The sequence below is a fragment of the Monodelphis domestica genome, chromosome 1, assembly GCF_027887165.1.
Source record: "Monodelphis domestica isolate mMonDom1 chromosome 1, mMonDom1.pri, whole genome shotgun sequence".
NCBI lineage: Eukaryota > Metazoa > Chordata > Mammalia > Didelphimorphia > Didelphidae > Monodelphis > Monodelphis domestica.
The window spans coordinates 492,137,065-492,153,126 of NC_077227.1; the positions used below are offsets into that span (position 1 = coordinate 492,137,065).

General features: G+C 40.5%; 1 protein-coding gene across 1 annotated transcript; it reads left to right on the plus strand.

The window, feature by feature from the left end:
* The first annotated feature begins 13,284 nt into the window (after positions 1–13,284).
* Positions 13,285–13,684, plus strand: LOC130456481 (piezo-type mechanosensitive ion channel component 2-like). Its single transcript, XM_056812917.1, has one exon. It carries the CDS (start codon positions 13,356–13,358, stop codon positions 13,602–13,604), a length of 249 nt encoding a protein of 82 aa, XP_056668895.1. The 5' UTR covers positions 13,285–13,355; the 3' UTR covers positions 13,605–13,684.
* Positions 13,685–16,062: the final 2,378 nt, after the last annotated feature.

Below are 16,062 nucleotides of genomic sequence, written 5' to 3' on the forward strand. Positions count from 1 at the left end.
CCGAGGAATGTACTTAATAAATGTATTTTTGATTCATTCTTTAGTCACCCACAGGTCTAGAATTCAAATTCAGGAAGCATTCAGGCCCCTTTTCTTCCAGAAGTAGGTAGAAACAGAAAATGACTCCTGAAGAAGGGCAAGGCTGGAGCCATGGTCAGGTTGGGCACTTCCAGTAAGCTAGCCAACCACATGATCCTTTTTCTTCACTCTGTCTATCCTTACAACTTGGGCTCTATACAGACAATATGATGTCTACATTGGGAGCCAATAGGACCCAAAAGGAGGGCTTTAAAGTTGGACAGCACCATAAAGATCATCTGGTCCCACACTTAAATTTTACACACAAGGAGACTGAAGACCAGGGAGGCTGACTTGCTCAAGGCCATACTGGAAATAAGGCAAAGAGCCCAAATAAGTTAGGACTTTTCGCTCTAAATCCATTCTTTTTCCATTATATTCTCAGAATAATTCCACTTCACACACACACACACACACACACACACACACCAATTAGTACCACACAGAGTTGGGCACATGCTTTGAACTGTTCCTCACCAGTGGGGATGACTGCACACAAGCTTGCAATTATCACACACAAAGGGGAAAGGTAGTTCATAGAATCAAAGGTTCTGATGTAGAAAGAATCCTTAGACATCATTGAGACTGACTCCCCCTTTTATAGATGATGAAACTGAGACCTAGAGAGCCTAAATTACTTATCAAAGGTGACTTAACTCATGTCAAAGGACATATTTGAACCCAGGTTTTCTGGTTTGCCAGGCAGCAAGGTGGTCTAATGGATAGAGCAAGGGGCCTTAGCGGTAGAAAGAGCTAAGCTCAAACCTGGCCTCAGATACTTACTAGCTATGTATCTCTGGGCAAGTCATTTAACCTTGTTGCCTCAGTTTCTTTATTTATAAAATGAAGGGGAGAAGAAAGTAGAAAACTATTCCAGTATCTTTGGCAAGAAAAGCTCAAATGATGTCATAAAGAGTTGGACACAACCAAAAGATGACTCAACAACTACTTCTGGTTTGCACGTCCAGCATTCATTCTATCCACCACACCATGCCATTTCTCTTTCTCTAATTAGATCTGTAGTTCAGGAATATGTATAACAATAATAATAGTAATTCACATTTTGAAATAGATATCTTAAGATTTATAAAATGCCATATAATTATCTCATTTGATTCTCACAACTCAGTGAAGCTAAGCACCATGAGTATCCTTATTTTATAGATGAGGAAATAAGGGCTCAGCCATGTCAAGTGACTTGCCTATCGTCCTTTAGCTAGTGGATAAGGTAGGATTCAAAGCCAGCTAGCAGTTCCTAAAACAAAGTTTTAGATTAGAAGGGCCCTCAGAGATTACCTTATTTTATAGAGAATGAGCCTGAGACTGAGACCCAGGGAGGCAAGTCATGTAGGCCAGTCACTCAGCTGGGAAGTGGGCAGGACTTGAACTTAGGCCCTCTGACTCCACAGCCAGTGTCCTTTCCTCTTTCTACCATGCTGCCTACTAAGACAGGTCCATCACATCACACCACAGCTTCATGTTTTGACACTCTGTCCTGTCTGAGAACTTGGATTGTCTTTTGGAGCTGTGGAGTTGAGGTAGAAGCTGGCCCCATCACTACTTGGGAAAGAAAAAGTTTGCTTATATGTATATATGCCAGGCTGCTCGTGGACACATATGGCATGAACTTCCCAGGTATGGACTGCCTGGTTTGAAGCTCTGATGGGTAAACAAAAGTAGAAAGAAAGTTAATATAAAGCTACCCAAAGAGATGAGAGTCACCAATTGTAGCCTCCAAGTTCTGATATTCCCAGCTATGACCATGGGCAAGTACCATTACTTCTTTGTTTCTGCATCTACAAAAATGGGAACAATGATCACTCCACGACTAGCCTCAGGGAAGTGTTGAGTGGCAAGTGCACACGGTCTCATAAGTGCCTGCTGTGAATGGCCTGGCACAAACTCAGCCCCACTGCTTGGAGAAAATGCTCTGCTGATGGCAGGCCGGGGGTGGGGGGGCTTCCTGGATACAGAGACAGCATCCATTTTATTTTTAGCTCCAGTTGTTATCCAGTTGTAAGACTGAATGTTATCCCCCAGACACAGAAGGAACCCCAAGCTTCCTTTGTTTTGCTGATACCCACACTGACAGACAAGAGAGAGGACTGGCTTCCTGGTTTCTCCCTTAAAGTTTCTTCATATGGAGGAAACCACATAGAATATTTACTTGTTCTCTAAAAAACACAACAAAACAAAACTCTACCCAAAATTTTTTAAAATATATTTTTCCCATGTAAAAACAACTTTTAACATTAGCTGTTTGTTGGTTTTTTTTTTCAAATTTTGAGTTCCAAAATCTCTCCCTCCCTCCCTCTCTAAATTTTTAGGAATGTGTAGAAAGGGGTTTGACTTTTGCTTTGATGAGTCTTCCAAAAATACTTTTAAAGGGAAGATTAGTTGAGAAAAAGTTGTAAATATATGAGAAAAGTCAAATCAAGGGCCAGATTGTTTGGTAATTGCCACACCCCAGGAACCCTCTGGGGCCTGGAGATACTTAAAAAACTTTCCTTTCTCCTCTCTGATGGTCTTCTGTTCTTCCCACTCATAATCTTGCCCTTGTCTGTGTGTCCCCTTGTGGGTGAACAGTTGCAGAGGAAAATCTCTCTGTTGTGACAGATGTATAATAGGAGTGTAGGATTTTAGGGATGAAAAGAATTTTAGACAGATCATTTAGTCCAACTCATTTTACAGACTAAAAACTGAAACCCACAGAGGCAAAATGACTTGCCTAAGGTCACACAGTTGTGGCAAAGCTAGGATTCAAACCTGGGTGTTCTGATGATCATAAACCCAATTTTTGTTGTTGTTGTTGCTATACAGCACCACCTAATTTCCAAAAGTTACTCTTTAGCAGGATATTGGCTTTAATCAATATGCCTATTTAATTTGTTCAGAAGTGATTACCTCTGTCCTGTATAGCATTTTAGGGGTAAAGTCAAAAGACCTTAGTTCAAATTCCAGCCCTATGTCCCTTCCCCTTCCCTAGCCCTCTGACATCAGTTTCTCCATAGGTAAAGTAAGGGGTTGGAAGCTGGTGTGAACAAGATGATTGGTAAAGCCCCTAATCCTAACTATGATCTAAGTGGGATTGAAGCAAGTAAAGTACAGATTGGAGAAGAGAACAAGCTCTCTCCAGCATGGTCCCTTCTCCGTAGCCATTCCCCATCTCCTCTGGTTCTTGTGTGCCAAGGGCAGCTTGGGTGGGTGGCCTCAGGAATATGACTAGGCTAGAGCAGCTCATGTTTTGAGACTTGAAGCAATTCAGGTTTCCTTTCGTTTGCCTGGTGGTGGCAGCTGGGGCCAGGAAGCAGAATTTGAGTAAGAACTTGGGGGTTGGGGAGGGTGGGGGAGAGGAAAAGCTTGTCCCACCCTGTGGACCTTAGCTGTGCCTAGCTCAGCATTCCTCAATGAACTTCATCCTCCCCTTTCAGGAATGTCTCTATAGTCAAGAATGTGGAAGCATCTGGCAAGTACACGGTGTGTTACAGAGATAAGGAAATGAGAGATCAAATTGTCCAAATGCTTACCCACATCAGGAAAGAGCCCATGTAGGTATTTCCACCCTCTTTTTATAGCTCCTTTAAGCCATGGTCTGCTTTCTGCTGAGTTTAACAGAATAATGTGGGTACTACAGAAAGCAAAAGTTATTTTTTGGATTTCCGTCATCTCCCCCCTTAATGACATAAATGCCTTGTCTTCTGATACAGACATACTAAAACCAAATCTCCTTTTAGGACTTAAGAGTTGGGAGCAATGAGGATCCAGCAGAAATGCTGGATTTGGCCCTATTAGTAATCAGAGCTGTCCCAAAGTGAACTGTGGGTTCCCAATGACTGGAAGCATCCAAATGGAAAAGGCTGGATGACGGCTTGGTAGAAATGCTATAAAAGGAAGGCATTCATTTAAGTACAATTTGATCAAACTCTGTGGGCCTTTATAATTAACAATATATATATATATATGTATATATATATATATATACACATATATATATGTATATATATAAAATAATTATAATATAAGACTTGGTAATTCTAGTGGAGGGTCTCATTTTTCTTTAAACCAATGTTGCATCTTTTCCTTATTCCCTTTAAAACACCTGATGAAATTCCTTTACCAGTACATCCTTGGGACGAGAAGGCAAGGGTCTTCCTGTTTCTGGGGTTTCCTCTACTTTCTGATGACTCCAATTTCTGGCACAGTTCTGTTCTACCCCCATTTAAAACAATTTTCTTCTGACTTCCACTTTCCTCCCTTTTCACTTACAAAGCCAAACAGCCAAATCCTCATAAAATAGTTGTAATGATTCTGGCATTACTAATCTCACAGGGTTGTTGTAAGGAAAGTACAAACATTTCTCAAGGACCTGATGTGAAGGTGAGAATGGTTTGTTTCAAACTCATTCCTACTGTTGAGGAAGGATTGTCTTCCCTTCCCTAATAGTTCCCAGGAATCTCACTTGGGAAGAGGCCTCCAGAACATATTACTACCATTGCTATAAGACTGGCCTTTGGAGATTTTGAATGGCTTAATTGCAAACCTCCTTTAATAGCTTTCTCTCTAATCATTGATACTCTGCTTAGACTTCCTTCACAAAGGTTAGCATATTTCATCATTGTCCTGTCCCAGTGATTCCTAGTAACTCCTAGCTGTTGATGCAAAAACACCTTCCCCAAATAGTTGCTTTCTTATCAGCTGAATCCTATCTACTAGTTTCCCACTCTAAATTCATCTGTGTCTTCCACTGTCCCTCTGGAATACCTGCTCTGTCATCAACAAAGTTTCCTCATCTTAAATCTCTTCCTTTCTCCTTCTGCTTTCTGGCTCTCACTAAAACTTGGCTCCTTTCTGATAATACCTCTATCCTAATTCCAGAACTGGCTAGACTTTCCCCCCATGCATCATAGCGGAGAGTCAGAGTACTCTTTGCCCCCTGTCACCATTTTTAGACTCTTTTCATGTTATCCAAATTTGTCACCCTAGTGGCTATTATCTCTGGACTCTAGGACATTCCCTTTTCTTTCTGAATGAGTTTAGTACCTGGATCAGTGTTTCTCTCTTCGCTATAGCCCGTTCTCATTTTACAAATGCCCTAACTTCTTATAAATGCTCTCAGTCTGCTCAGCTGCTCCTTGACTTCATCTCAGTTACACATAGAAAGTCATTCCCTTGATCACATGGGTATACTACTTCCATGTTCACTTACCCCAGAATTCCTTTATCTGATCATAATCTTTTATCATTCTATCTTTGCCTATACCTTGTGACCCCTAATTTTGTTCATTCCCTCCACTCCTCACTACTTATGCAGGCTGTCATCCTTGCACAGGCTACACTCTCCTCCACTCTCTATGTTGCTGGGTTGAACCAACCCAGTTCTATATCATCTATTCTCAAATGCCTTGCCTTTCTGTCTTTACCAATCACACCTTGCCAAATCCTAGGATTACTCCCACCAACCACTTTTTTTTTTGCACCTGTTCCCATCCTGGAATGGGAAATAACTAGAAGAAAATAATGAAAACATGCTGACTGGGCCCGACTAAATATTTATGTCATCTAATCTTAAATGGGTGCTCACAAAACAAAATAATCATTGTACCATCCCTAACTGATTTGCAATCTCACTCTCTGCAGCACCTTTTCTAAACTTTCTCATCTCTTCTCAAGCCTTTTATGGAAGGCAGCCTCTCCCCACTCCCTTAGCTGAAGACTCTGCTCAATATTTCCCTGCAAAAAAAAAAAAAAAGTGGAAGTCATTCTTCAAGAGCTTCCCTTTCTCTTTCCTCCTCATGCCTCAGATATCCTCTTCCACAATCTCCTCCTTTAATCCAGTCTTGTCAGAGCTCTATATGAATCTCTAATCTTATCTCCTCTTATCTTCTCCAGCAAATTGACTCCACTCACTCTCATCTTTAGTCTATTGGCTTTTCCCCTGCTCCTTACAAACAAGCCCAAATCTCACTTCTTAAAAAAACAAAAAAACTTCATTTAAATCTGACCATCCTGGCTAATTATCATCTTATATATCATCTTTCTCAAACTAATCTCCTTGAGAAAGTAAACAATCGATCCTAGGTATTTCTGCTTTCTCTACTCTTTCTTCTAAGCCCTTTGAAATCTAGTGTCAGAACTATTCGACTGAAACTCCCTTTTTTAAAGTTACTAATGATTTCTTTATTGCCAAATCTAATGGCCTTTCCTCAGACTTCATCCTTTTTGACTTTCTGCAACCTTTGCCACTGTTGAGCATCTCCAGGATACTCTCTGCTCTCTAGGGTGTCATGATACTTCTCTCTCTTGGTTCTTCTATCTGTTCAAATGCTCCTTTTTAATTTCCTTCACTGGTTCTTCATCTAGGTCACACCCGCTGTGGCCTGTGGCTGATTCCTAAGACTTTGCCCTGATCTTCTCTATTGACTCTATACTATCTCACTTGGTCTCATCAAACTCATGGATTCCGCTATTATCTCAGTGCAAATGATTCCTAGAACAGTATATACAGCTCTTTTTCTCCCGAGTCAGTCTAACATTACCACTTGCCTTCTGGACATCTCAAATTGGATGTCCCATAGGCCTCCCAAACTTAACATGATACAAAATAGAACTCATTCTCTTTTCCCTCCTATCTTCCCATCTTCCAAATTTCCCTATTACTGTTATGAGCATGAGTATCTTCCCAGACACCTTCCCTATAATCTTGGTGTTATCTTCAAACTCCTCATTCTCACTCACCCCATGTATCTAGTCCATTGCTCAATCTTTTCATTTCTACCTCCACAACATCTCATATACATTCCTTCTCTCCACTCACGCACCCATCACTCTGTCTGACCCATATCACTTCACCATCACCTTCTGATCAGTCTCCTGACTCCCCACTCCAATTGATCTTCTACCCAGATCCAGAAGTGAATTTCCTCAAAGCAGATTTGACTCTCTCATTCTCCCCTACTCAATAAACTCCAGTATTTCCACTTTGCTTCCAGGATCAAATATCAAGTCTTTATCCCTAAATAAATAAATAAATAAAGCTCTCTATAACTCAGCCACTTCATAAACTCTAATTGTTTTACAGCTACAGGCCTAGAAAACCATTGTGCTAGAAGTAGGACTTCCTGAATAAGACAGGTAGCTCAGTCCAGGATTGATCAAAGTGGCTTCTGACCTTCCTAGCACACCAAAATCCATGCAACCGAATTCCATAAGTCTTCCATCTCATTACATGGAAAAGAATAAATCCAGTCACCAAACTCTCAGCTTCTAAATATAAAGTGAAGGGCCCATCATTACTCTTAAATTGATGTTTAAAAGTGTTTGGGGGGATGGTGGGGAAGGGAAACAGGAATTTGATGTAAGAAGGCTTTAGAAATAATTTCATTTCCTTAAGTAGCCCAAAGCATCATCTTACCAGCAAATTTTGTGTTGTGATCATGATAAGAAGTAAAACAAAATGAGTTTAGAAAATTTTTTCCTTCTCTCCCACTGAAGAACTCTTCCTGGTTTGATTCCCAAAGCTCTGAGGACAACAGCTGGAACAGAAGCTAAGATTGCTCACCGGTTGGAAGTTGGTAAGGCATTAAAACCCAACAGTTAGCTTCACAAATGGCCCTTGATGTGTTCTTACTAATATGAAGGAACTTTTTTCCTATGGGCATTTTAAGTTGCTTTTGAACCAACTGAACCCTGTTCCCAACTGACCCTGGCCACTTTGTGATTCCTCCAAGCCAAGGGAGACACTTTGCTCATACTGGAAGGGAATGATTTGATTTGGCATATAAAATGATTGCTTTCTTAAAGGCAAGGAATAGAATGGGTGGAAGGGGTGTGGAAGGTCACAGAGCTGGATTGCTAATTCTGTGTGATCTTTATGGAAGGCAGGAAGAAAAAACATGGGATTTGGAGTAAAAAAGCCTAAAGGAATCCTGGCTCTTTCATTTTTTATATAATCTGGGGGAATTTGTTTTACCACCACAAGTCTCTGCTGACTCCTTTGCAAAATGAGGGTCCTGAACTAGATGACATCTTAGAGCCTTTCCAAATCTAAATCCATGATTCTTTGATGTTTGTCTTGTTCATTTTGCTGATTGTGATGCCCTGGGAGGTAGCAAAAAAGACTAACAATAATTAAAAACCAATACCAAAACAATGTCCTACCTCTGCATGAACTTTTTCCCTCCTTAAATTTTTTTTCAAATCAAACAAAATGAGCATTTCATATGATGTGAATAGGATTATACATGAAACTATGAATCCCTGTTGTATGCAGCAGGCTTTTCTTTTTAAGTAAATTACAGATTCAGTTTATAATTTCCAAAGTTTTCCTTATTTGATTCCTTCTGTTTCCTCATTTTTTTGTTTCTCTGGAACTTTGTTTCTTTCTCCCTCTCTCCCCCTACCCAAAAGGAGAAAAAAAAAACAAAACCTTCATAACAAATTTTGCACAATAAAAACAAATTCCAATCCTATCCAAAATGTTTCATTCGATATCTGATCCACCATCTACCTCTCTGAAGGGGTGGAATGTGGCTATGTATTTATTTTAAAAAGTGACCTTGTGGACTCAGTGGATTAAAAGGGAGGCCTAGAGAGGATATCCTAGGTTCAAACAAGGCCTTAGATACTTCCTAGTTGTGTGACCTCTTAGAGCAAGTCACTTAACTCCAATTGTCTAGCCCTTAGCACCTTTCTGCCTTAGAACCAATATAGTATTGATTCTAAACTGGAAAGTAATAATTTAAAAAAACAAAAATCTAGAAGGAAGCCTTTGATTCTTAGCTCCAGTTGGGGAATTTCCCCTACCAAGGTAGATTAGTATTTTCTTTTCGATTTCTAGCATCAAGGCCCTGAGAATTATAGCCTAGGTCACTGAAAGGGAGTGAGTTACCCAAGGAACATAGCTAGTGTAAAGCTGAGGAAGGACTTGAATTTAGTTTCCCAACTCTGGGGATATCACTCCATTCATCAGGTCATTTTCTTTTCCACTCTTTTCTGCAATCTGGCTCCATTCAATTTAAAACAGTTCTCACTGAAGTTATCAATAATCTATTAATTGCCATAAAGGCTTTTTTCTTTTCTTCATTCTCTGCAGCCTTTGATACTATTGATCACCCTCTTTTCATGGATACTGTCTTCTAAGTTTCTGGGACAAGGATCTCTCCTTCGTAGGCTCCCTCTTCCCTTCTCCCTCTATATTAATTCACTTGGTGACCGTACTTGTCATGGACTCAGTTATTTCTATGTAGATGATTTTCTGGTCTACTTGTCTAGGGCTAACCCCTCTCCCAACTTCTAGTCTCAAATCTTCTAATGCCAGTTGGACCTCTCAAAGTGCATGTCTTAGATATTCTCAACTTCACATGTCCAAAACTGAACTCATCATTTTCTCTCTCAAATGCTACCCCTTCCTAACTTCCTTATAATGTAAAATGTATCATCCTCCCCTCTTGATCCTCACCCCCCTCAATAGTTATCAAGTACTGTGGTTTCTACCTTCTAACATCTCTGGTATGTGTCCTCTTTTCTCCTCTGACCCTGCCACCATCCTAGTGGTCATCCTGATCACTTCATGCTCAGACTACTAAAGTTGCCTGTTAGTTGATCTCTGCTTCAAGACTCTCCCCACCCCAGGCCATTCCTCACTTGGTTGTCAAATTGATCTAATGTGCAGGGCTGAACAGGTCATCCCCACTGGATAAACTCTAGTTAGTTGCTCCCAATTTTCTCCAGAATCAAATATAAAATCCTACATTTGGCTGTTAAAGCCTTTCATAACTTGGTCTCTCTTTTTGGAGACTCCCCTTCACATACTTCAGTGACATTGTTCTCCTTTGTGTTCCTTGCACATAACACTTCATGTCCTGACTGAGCATTTTCATTGGCTGACCCCCATCTGGAAGTTGGTATTCTCATCTTTGCCTTCTGGTCTTCCTGGCTTCCTTCTCATGTCAGCTAAAGTTCTACCTTCTGCAAGAAGGCTTTCCCTGTCCTTAATTTTAGTGCATTCCCTTTGAGATTATTTCCAGTTTATCCTGTATTTATCCTATTTGTACATAGTGTTTTGTGCTGTCTCCCCCATTAGATGGTGAGCTCAAAAGCAGAACCAGGGTTTATCTGGAGGGAAGGGGTAAACTTGGTTTGTATCTCAGTGCTTAGCACATTTCATAGATGCTTAATGATTGTGCATCTCTTGCATTTTTTATTAATGATTTCGGGCATTCCTTAATATTGTCAATAATTTGCAATTCTTTGAAGAAATCTTTGTCTATATTCTTTGACTATCTATAGGAGAATGGCTTTGGTCTCATATTTCTACTAGCCATATATGGATCTCGGCTATCAGATATCGAATACAAAGATTTCCCCCCTCAGGATTTTTTTTGGGGGGAGGGGGGTTATCATAGATCAAAGACTCAAAGCTGAAAAGACATTTGAGATCAAGGGTAGCCCAATGCATTTTACAGATAAAGAAATCAAACCTCAGAGAGCCTCAGTTAAGTGATTTGCACAGTCAAATAACTAATAAGAGCTTAAACCAATTTATGAATCCAAGTTTTCCTGACTCCAACTCTTTCCATTGTGCTATACTATTTCTCATCTAGTTGCACTAATTTTGTTTCTCTTGTACCTTTTCAAAGCCCTTTGCAAGTAAGCCCAAAGTGCTTCTTATAGAAATGGGGACTTATTCCAAATGCCTTTCCATTCAGTCTGGCATTTGGTTTTCACCACAGCCTTGAGAGACAAAAGATTTGAATCAGCCTGAATTGAGAATCCAAACTGGGTAGGTTAAAACACACTCCAGATAAGAATCTTGGAAACAACGAGAGTGACAAGGGCTCACATTTCTCTATCTTATATTTTCAGTGTCTTCCTTACAGAAAGCTCTCTAAGGACAGGGGATTGTGTCCTTTTTTTGACTTTGTAAAACTCAAAGTACTATAGAAATGAGTTATGAATATTAATTTTTCCATGCTTCAATTTCTTTACCTGTAAAACTATGTGAGATTAAAATAGGGTATAAGGCCTGGACCTTTAATTTCCCTGATAAAGGGAGCTCCTGGATCAGGAAATTCCCTCTATCAATACATGTTGCTACTTTCTCAGCAATTTATTGGCTTGGAGAGCTGTCTAGAACACAAAGTAATTGTACTAAGTAACTTGTCCCAGGTTCCATACCACTGAGTTGGAGGTAGTACTTAATCTGAATTTTCCTTGCTCTAAGGCCAGCTCTAGATCTTTCATCATGGCTGTTTCTAAGACTAAAATATAGAAAGGAAAGTGATAAGGAAATATGAAAAGCCTACACACAGATATAGTCTCAGGATTTGGGGAGAGGTTAGGATGAAAACAGAGGCATTGTTCTTAAAGGACTGACCTACTCAATGGAGAGAGTTTCGTCTACTGGAGTAAGTCTTTGGTGGATCTCTCATTTCTTTTAGTTCATTCTGAAAAACCCCAGGATATTGACAGGCTGGCTTTCTACAGAAACATCACCATCTGGCTGCAGCAGCTGTCAGCAAATGCCTCATCCTCAGACTCTGGGACTACTGAGTGGTGGGTTATCCAGGAATGGAGACCCAACTGTGCAAAGAATCAAGGCTGTGGTCGAGACCTTGAGATTATTATCTACAGTGACAAAGTCAGCCCCCAAAGCCTGGGCTTCCTTGCAGGATATGGGTAAGGAATCAAAGGGACCAGGTTGTTCTTAAGGTGACCTAGAAGTGCTCAGCAGTGCCCATGAGAGCCACTACTAGTTATGAAGGAAAGAATGAACAAAAAAACCAGTGTCAGAGCTGGAAAAGCCCTTAGAGATCGAGTCCAGTTTCAAATGTTTTACAGATATGGAAAAAAGCCCAGAGAAAAGAGCTGACTTTTCCAAAGTCATACAAATAGCTAGAACCAGGAAGAACCAATATAAAAACTCAAGTCTCTGATCTGCTTTACATTACCAAAGTTTAAAGGTACACAGGAAAGATGGTGAGGTAGAAAGGTAGATAGATGGAGCATCAGGTCTAGAAACAGGAGGTCCTGGGTTCAAATCTGGATCCAGAAACTTCCTAGCTATGTGACCCTGGGCAAGTCACTTAGCTCCAATTGTCTAGCCCTTTATGCAATTCTGTCTTAAAATTGATACTAAATCAGAAAGAAAGGATTTTAAAAGTATATAGAATCTTTATAAAGAGCCTCTGTATTATATATAAGGGCACTGTCATACTTTACTGATGGGAAGTCCTTGGTTCAAGTCCTTCCTCTGATACATATTGGCTGTGTGACCCCAGGCAAGTCACTTTGATGTTGTTATATAAATTCTTAAGGTTATAAATTGCAGAGAAGGGATGTCAAGAGATTCCTCACTGAGCAACTTCTTACTTCAATGAAATCACTGGCATCTAGACAAAAAAAAATGTATCCACAGACGGAGTGTCTAGTGAGTGCTGGACACGAAATCCAAATATGAATCAAGATGAGCAGAAGGCTGATATCCAAGTATTAACTGTCCTGAGGAAAGAACCCTGACCTCCAGGCCTGGCTAATCATCTTCTGGATGACCTGGGGCAAATCACTAAACTTTTCGAGGCCTCAGTTTATCTACCCATAAAATAAGAAGAGGTCTATCCCTAACTACCAAGGATTTTGTGAGCAAAAATGAGAAGAGGTGGGCTTTTCAGAAGGACGTGACAAAGATACTAATTGGTATTGAAATCCTCTTTAGCTTCAGGGACCTACGTATAGTTTTATTGGGATTTGGGTTATTAATAACTGGATTGCCTGCATTTTGACTCTTAGGATATTGAGGTGTTCCTACATCTGCAATCATACTGCTTCACCAGAACACGTGGAGTTTGTTTTTAATGGTTAGGCTGTTATAGCAGGGTGCAGCTTGGGATCATGGGAAGCACTGTAGTTTCCCAAATGCAATCAATACATTCCTCTTTCTACCTCTTATTGAATTTTGGGCCCAATTCATTCTTTCTGCAGCATTTTTCTCTTTCTCACACTCACTCACACACACAATTTTGAGAGGCAGTATTGTGTTGTAGATAGTGCTGGAGTTAGGAAAGGCATGGGTTCAAATCCTGCTTCTGAAACTTGTGGACAAGTCCTTTAAAACTGAAGGTTATAGAGGGATTGTGATCCCCATCAGCAGAGGAAGTTCTCATATATTGGGGAAAAAATAATTGTAGCAAGAGCTAGATTGTCCCAAATCACCCAGTAAGGCCTCCTTTAAATCTCTCCGTTTCCCTTACAGTATCGTCGGGCTGTACGTGTCTGTTGTGATGGTTATTGCAAAGTTTATCCGAGAACATTTCAATGGCATCTCCCGTTCCATCATGTATGAGGAGCTCCCTGATGTGGACCGCATCCTCAAGCTTTGCACTGACATCTTCCTGGTCAGGGAAATGGGTGACCATGACCTGGAGGAGCAACTCTTCTCCAAGCTCATCTTTTTGTATCGTTCCCCAGAAACTATGATCAAATGGACCCGAGAGGCCCAGCCACCTCCCCAGCAGTCAGTGGATCAGTGATCTAGATCCAGGCAATTATACAAGACCACATGTAGATACCCTCTGCCATACCCACCTGTATTCCTTCCTAAAGCATAGCTCTCAGTACAGAGAACAAACCCCTCAAGACTGATCCCCCTGTAGTGGCCCTGGGGTCCTGCTAGCAGGGCTAGGATACCAATGCTGTTAATCCTGGCCAAAGCAGAAACAAGGACAGCACTTCTCTGCTGTTGCAACTATTACCAAATGGGGAGCAGGAGACATGTAAGAATTTGTCTCAATAGTTTTTACTAACAGGAAATTCTGGCTATTATAGCTGCATGTGCAAGAGGATGGCACTGGACAATTTGAGACTACTCAGCCTAACTCTGGATCTCAACAATCACTCCTGTCTTGGAATACACCCTTACAGATTACCACTCTTTGTCATGGTAGCTAATCAGGTACTGTCTTAAAATCTCATTATTTAACTCTTCATGGAGATGCTAAGTTCAATTAGAATGAAAGCTATGAAAATAGGGTTAAATCTCCCCTTGCCTATCTTTAGCTAATCAAATCAAGAACTTAAAGTACCCCTACTTGATAGAATTCACAAGTCACTAACTAGAGTAAGTTCACACCTCCAAAGGCTACTCCCCCTCTACCCCCCTCCCGCAGGCAAATTGAAAGACACTGGTTTCTGTGAAGGGGGAATGACAGGAAGTGATGTGAAAAAAGGGAGCATAAAAAGAAGAGACCAGCATGGTCTAGAAGGCATTCCTTTCTTGGCCTCTGGAGATATTAGTTCCAGAGATTTTCCCCCTAGATTCTGCTCAACTTGCTGGGTGAGTGACTGAGATTCCTGCCTTGGTTTTGGTGGACCTCTGGCTGAAGATTATCCAAGCTGGACACCGGAGCAGCACTTAGGGTAGTAGGCTAGACAATTCTGTATCTTCTTACAGTTTTCCACTCTCACTCTTTCCACTTCTTTGTAAATAAAGCTAAAAGTAATTTTGACGTAAGCTATAATATTTTTAAATCGGTGACCACAATATTACTTTAGAATTCTCATATTTAGCATAAAACCTAAATTTAAACTCCAAGAGGGGCAGGAACTTAAAAAAATACATCATAACAGAACTGAGCAACCAGTTGTTCAATAAATGTGTTGATGAACAAAGGAAGAGTCACTTTTCTTTCTCAGAAAAGAGAAACACCAAGGGTTTTGGAAGCATACAATTATGGATTTTGTGCAGTGACCATACTATCCTGTCTACGAGGTTCACTTATAAGAAGAGGTCCCCTGTTTAAGTCTTAGGCTGTATATGTCCTCTCTTCTTTGCTCTCTCAGAAATCTAGGTCATAGATTCAGGTTTTCTCAGCATCTAGCAAAAGAGCTATTGGCACAATTCCATTTCTGTCTCAGCTCCCTGAAGAGAAAGGCTCTTCACATGTGATGTTTACAACATGGCCAGTCTTCCCACATCCAAACTGAGCCCTCCTTTACTTACTGACCTTCCTCAGGCAGCTCCATGACTAGCTGCAAGTCTGACCGGGTAATAGGCTCATGGCTTCCAGTAGCAGAGGTAATTCCATAATAAACTGCAGACTGTCATCTAAAGCCCAATAGCTTACATTTGTGTAGGGCTTTTAGTTTTGCAAAATGCTAAATCAATCAATGTCTATCATTAAACCCTCACAAGAAATCTGTAGAGTAGGTGCTATCCCCCTTTACAGATGAAGAAACTAAGGCTCCAAATACCACAAGGACATTGAATCAGAGCTCTAAGAGATCTTAGAAGTCATCTAGTCCAACCTCTTTCTTTTACAAATGAAGGAACTAGGCTTAAGAAGTTAAATAACTCATAAAGATTCATAACTAGTAATAAGTGGCAGAAATGGGATTGGAGTGACTCCAAATTCAAGGGCTCTTTCTATAACACCACACTCTCTCTTATGTCCAGATCACACATTTAATGACCAGGTATAATTCAAACCCAGGTCTTCCTGATTCCAAATTCAGGAAACTCTTCTGCCATACTGTTTCTCAAAGATCAAGTGGATTTGAGGCATAATATGTAGCCTCAAATGGGAAAATTTGAACTAACTTTATTCTGGCAAGATTACTTGGGCCCAGTGGTTTTCTCTGTTACACCTATAATCATAATTACTCCATCTCCAAAGGAGGAAAGTTGTAAGAACTCAAAAAAGGCAAATTATGACCTCTAGTAAACTTTCCCATCAATATACACTTTGTATATGTAACTTTACATATTCTCTCTGAACCAGCCCCTGGAGTTTATGTTGAGAACTGAAGCTAAGCAGATAAGCTCTCACTTTTTATGTTTGTGTTTTCCATACCCAAACTGATAAGAAAAATCAAAGAAGGCACTGTACCAGGAACTAAGATGAGGTTTCCTTATTGGCTTGGCTTTGCCACTAGGTAGCAGAGAATGTTTCAAGTCCCTCCTTTCTGTACCTTGCTGTCAGCTCTGGGCCC

Excerpts from the sequence above, each read along its gene's own strand:
- LOC130456481 (XM_056812917.1), top strand. The coding sequence starts at position 13,356 with ATGGTTATTGCAAAGTTTATCCGAGAACATTTCAATGGCATCTCCCGT.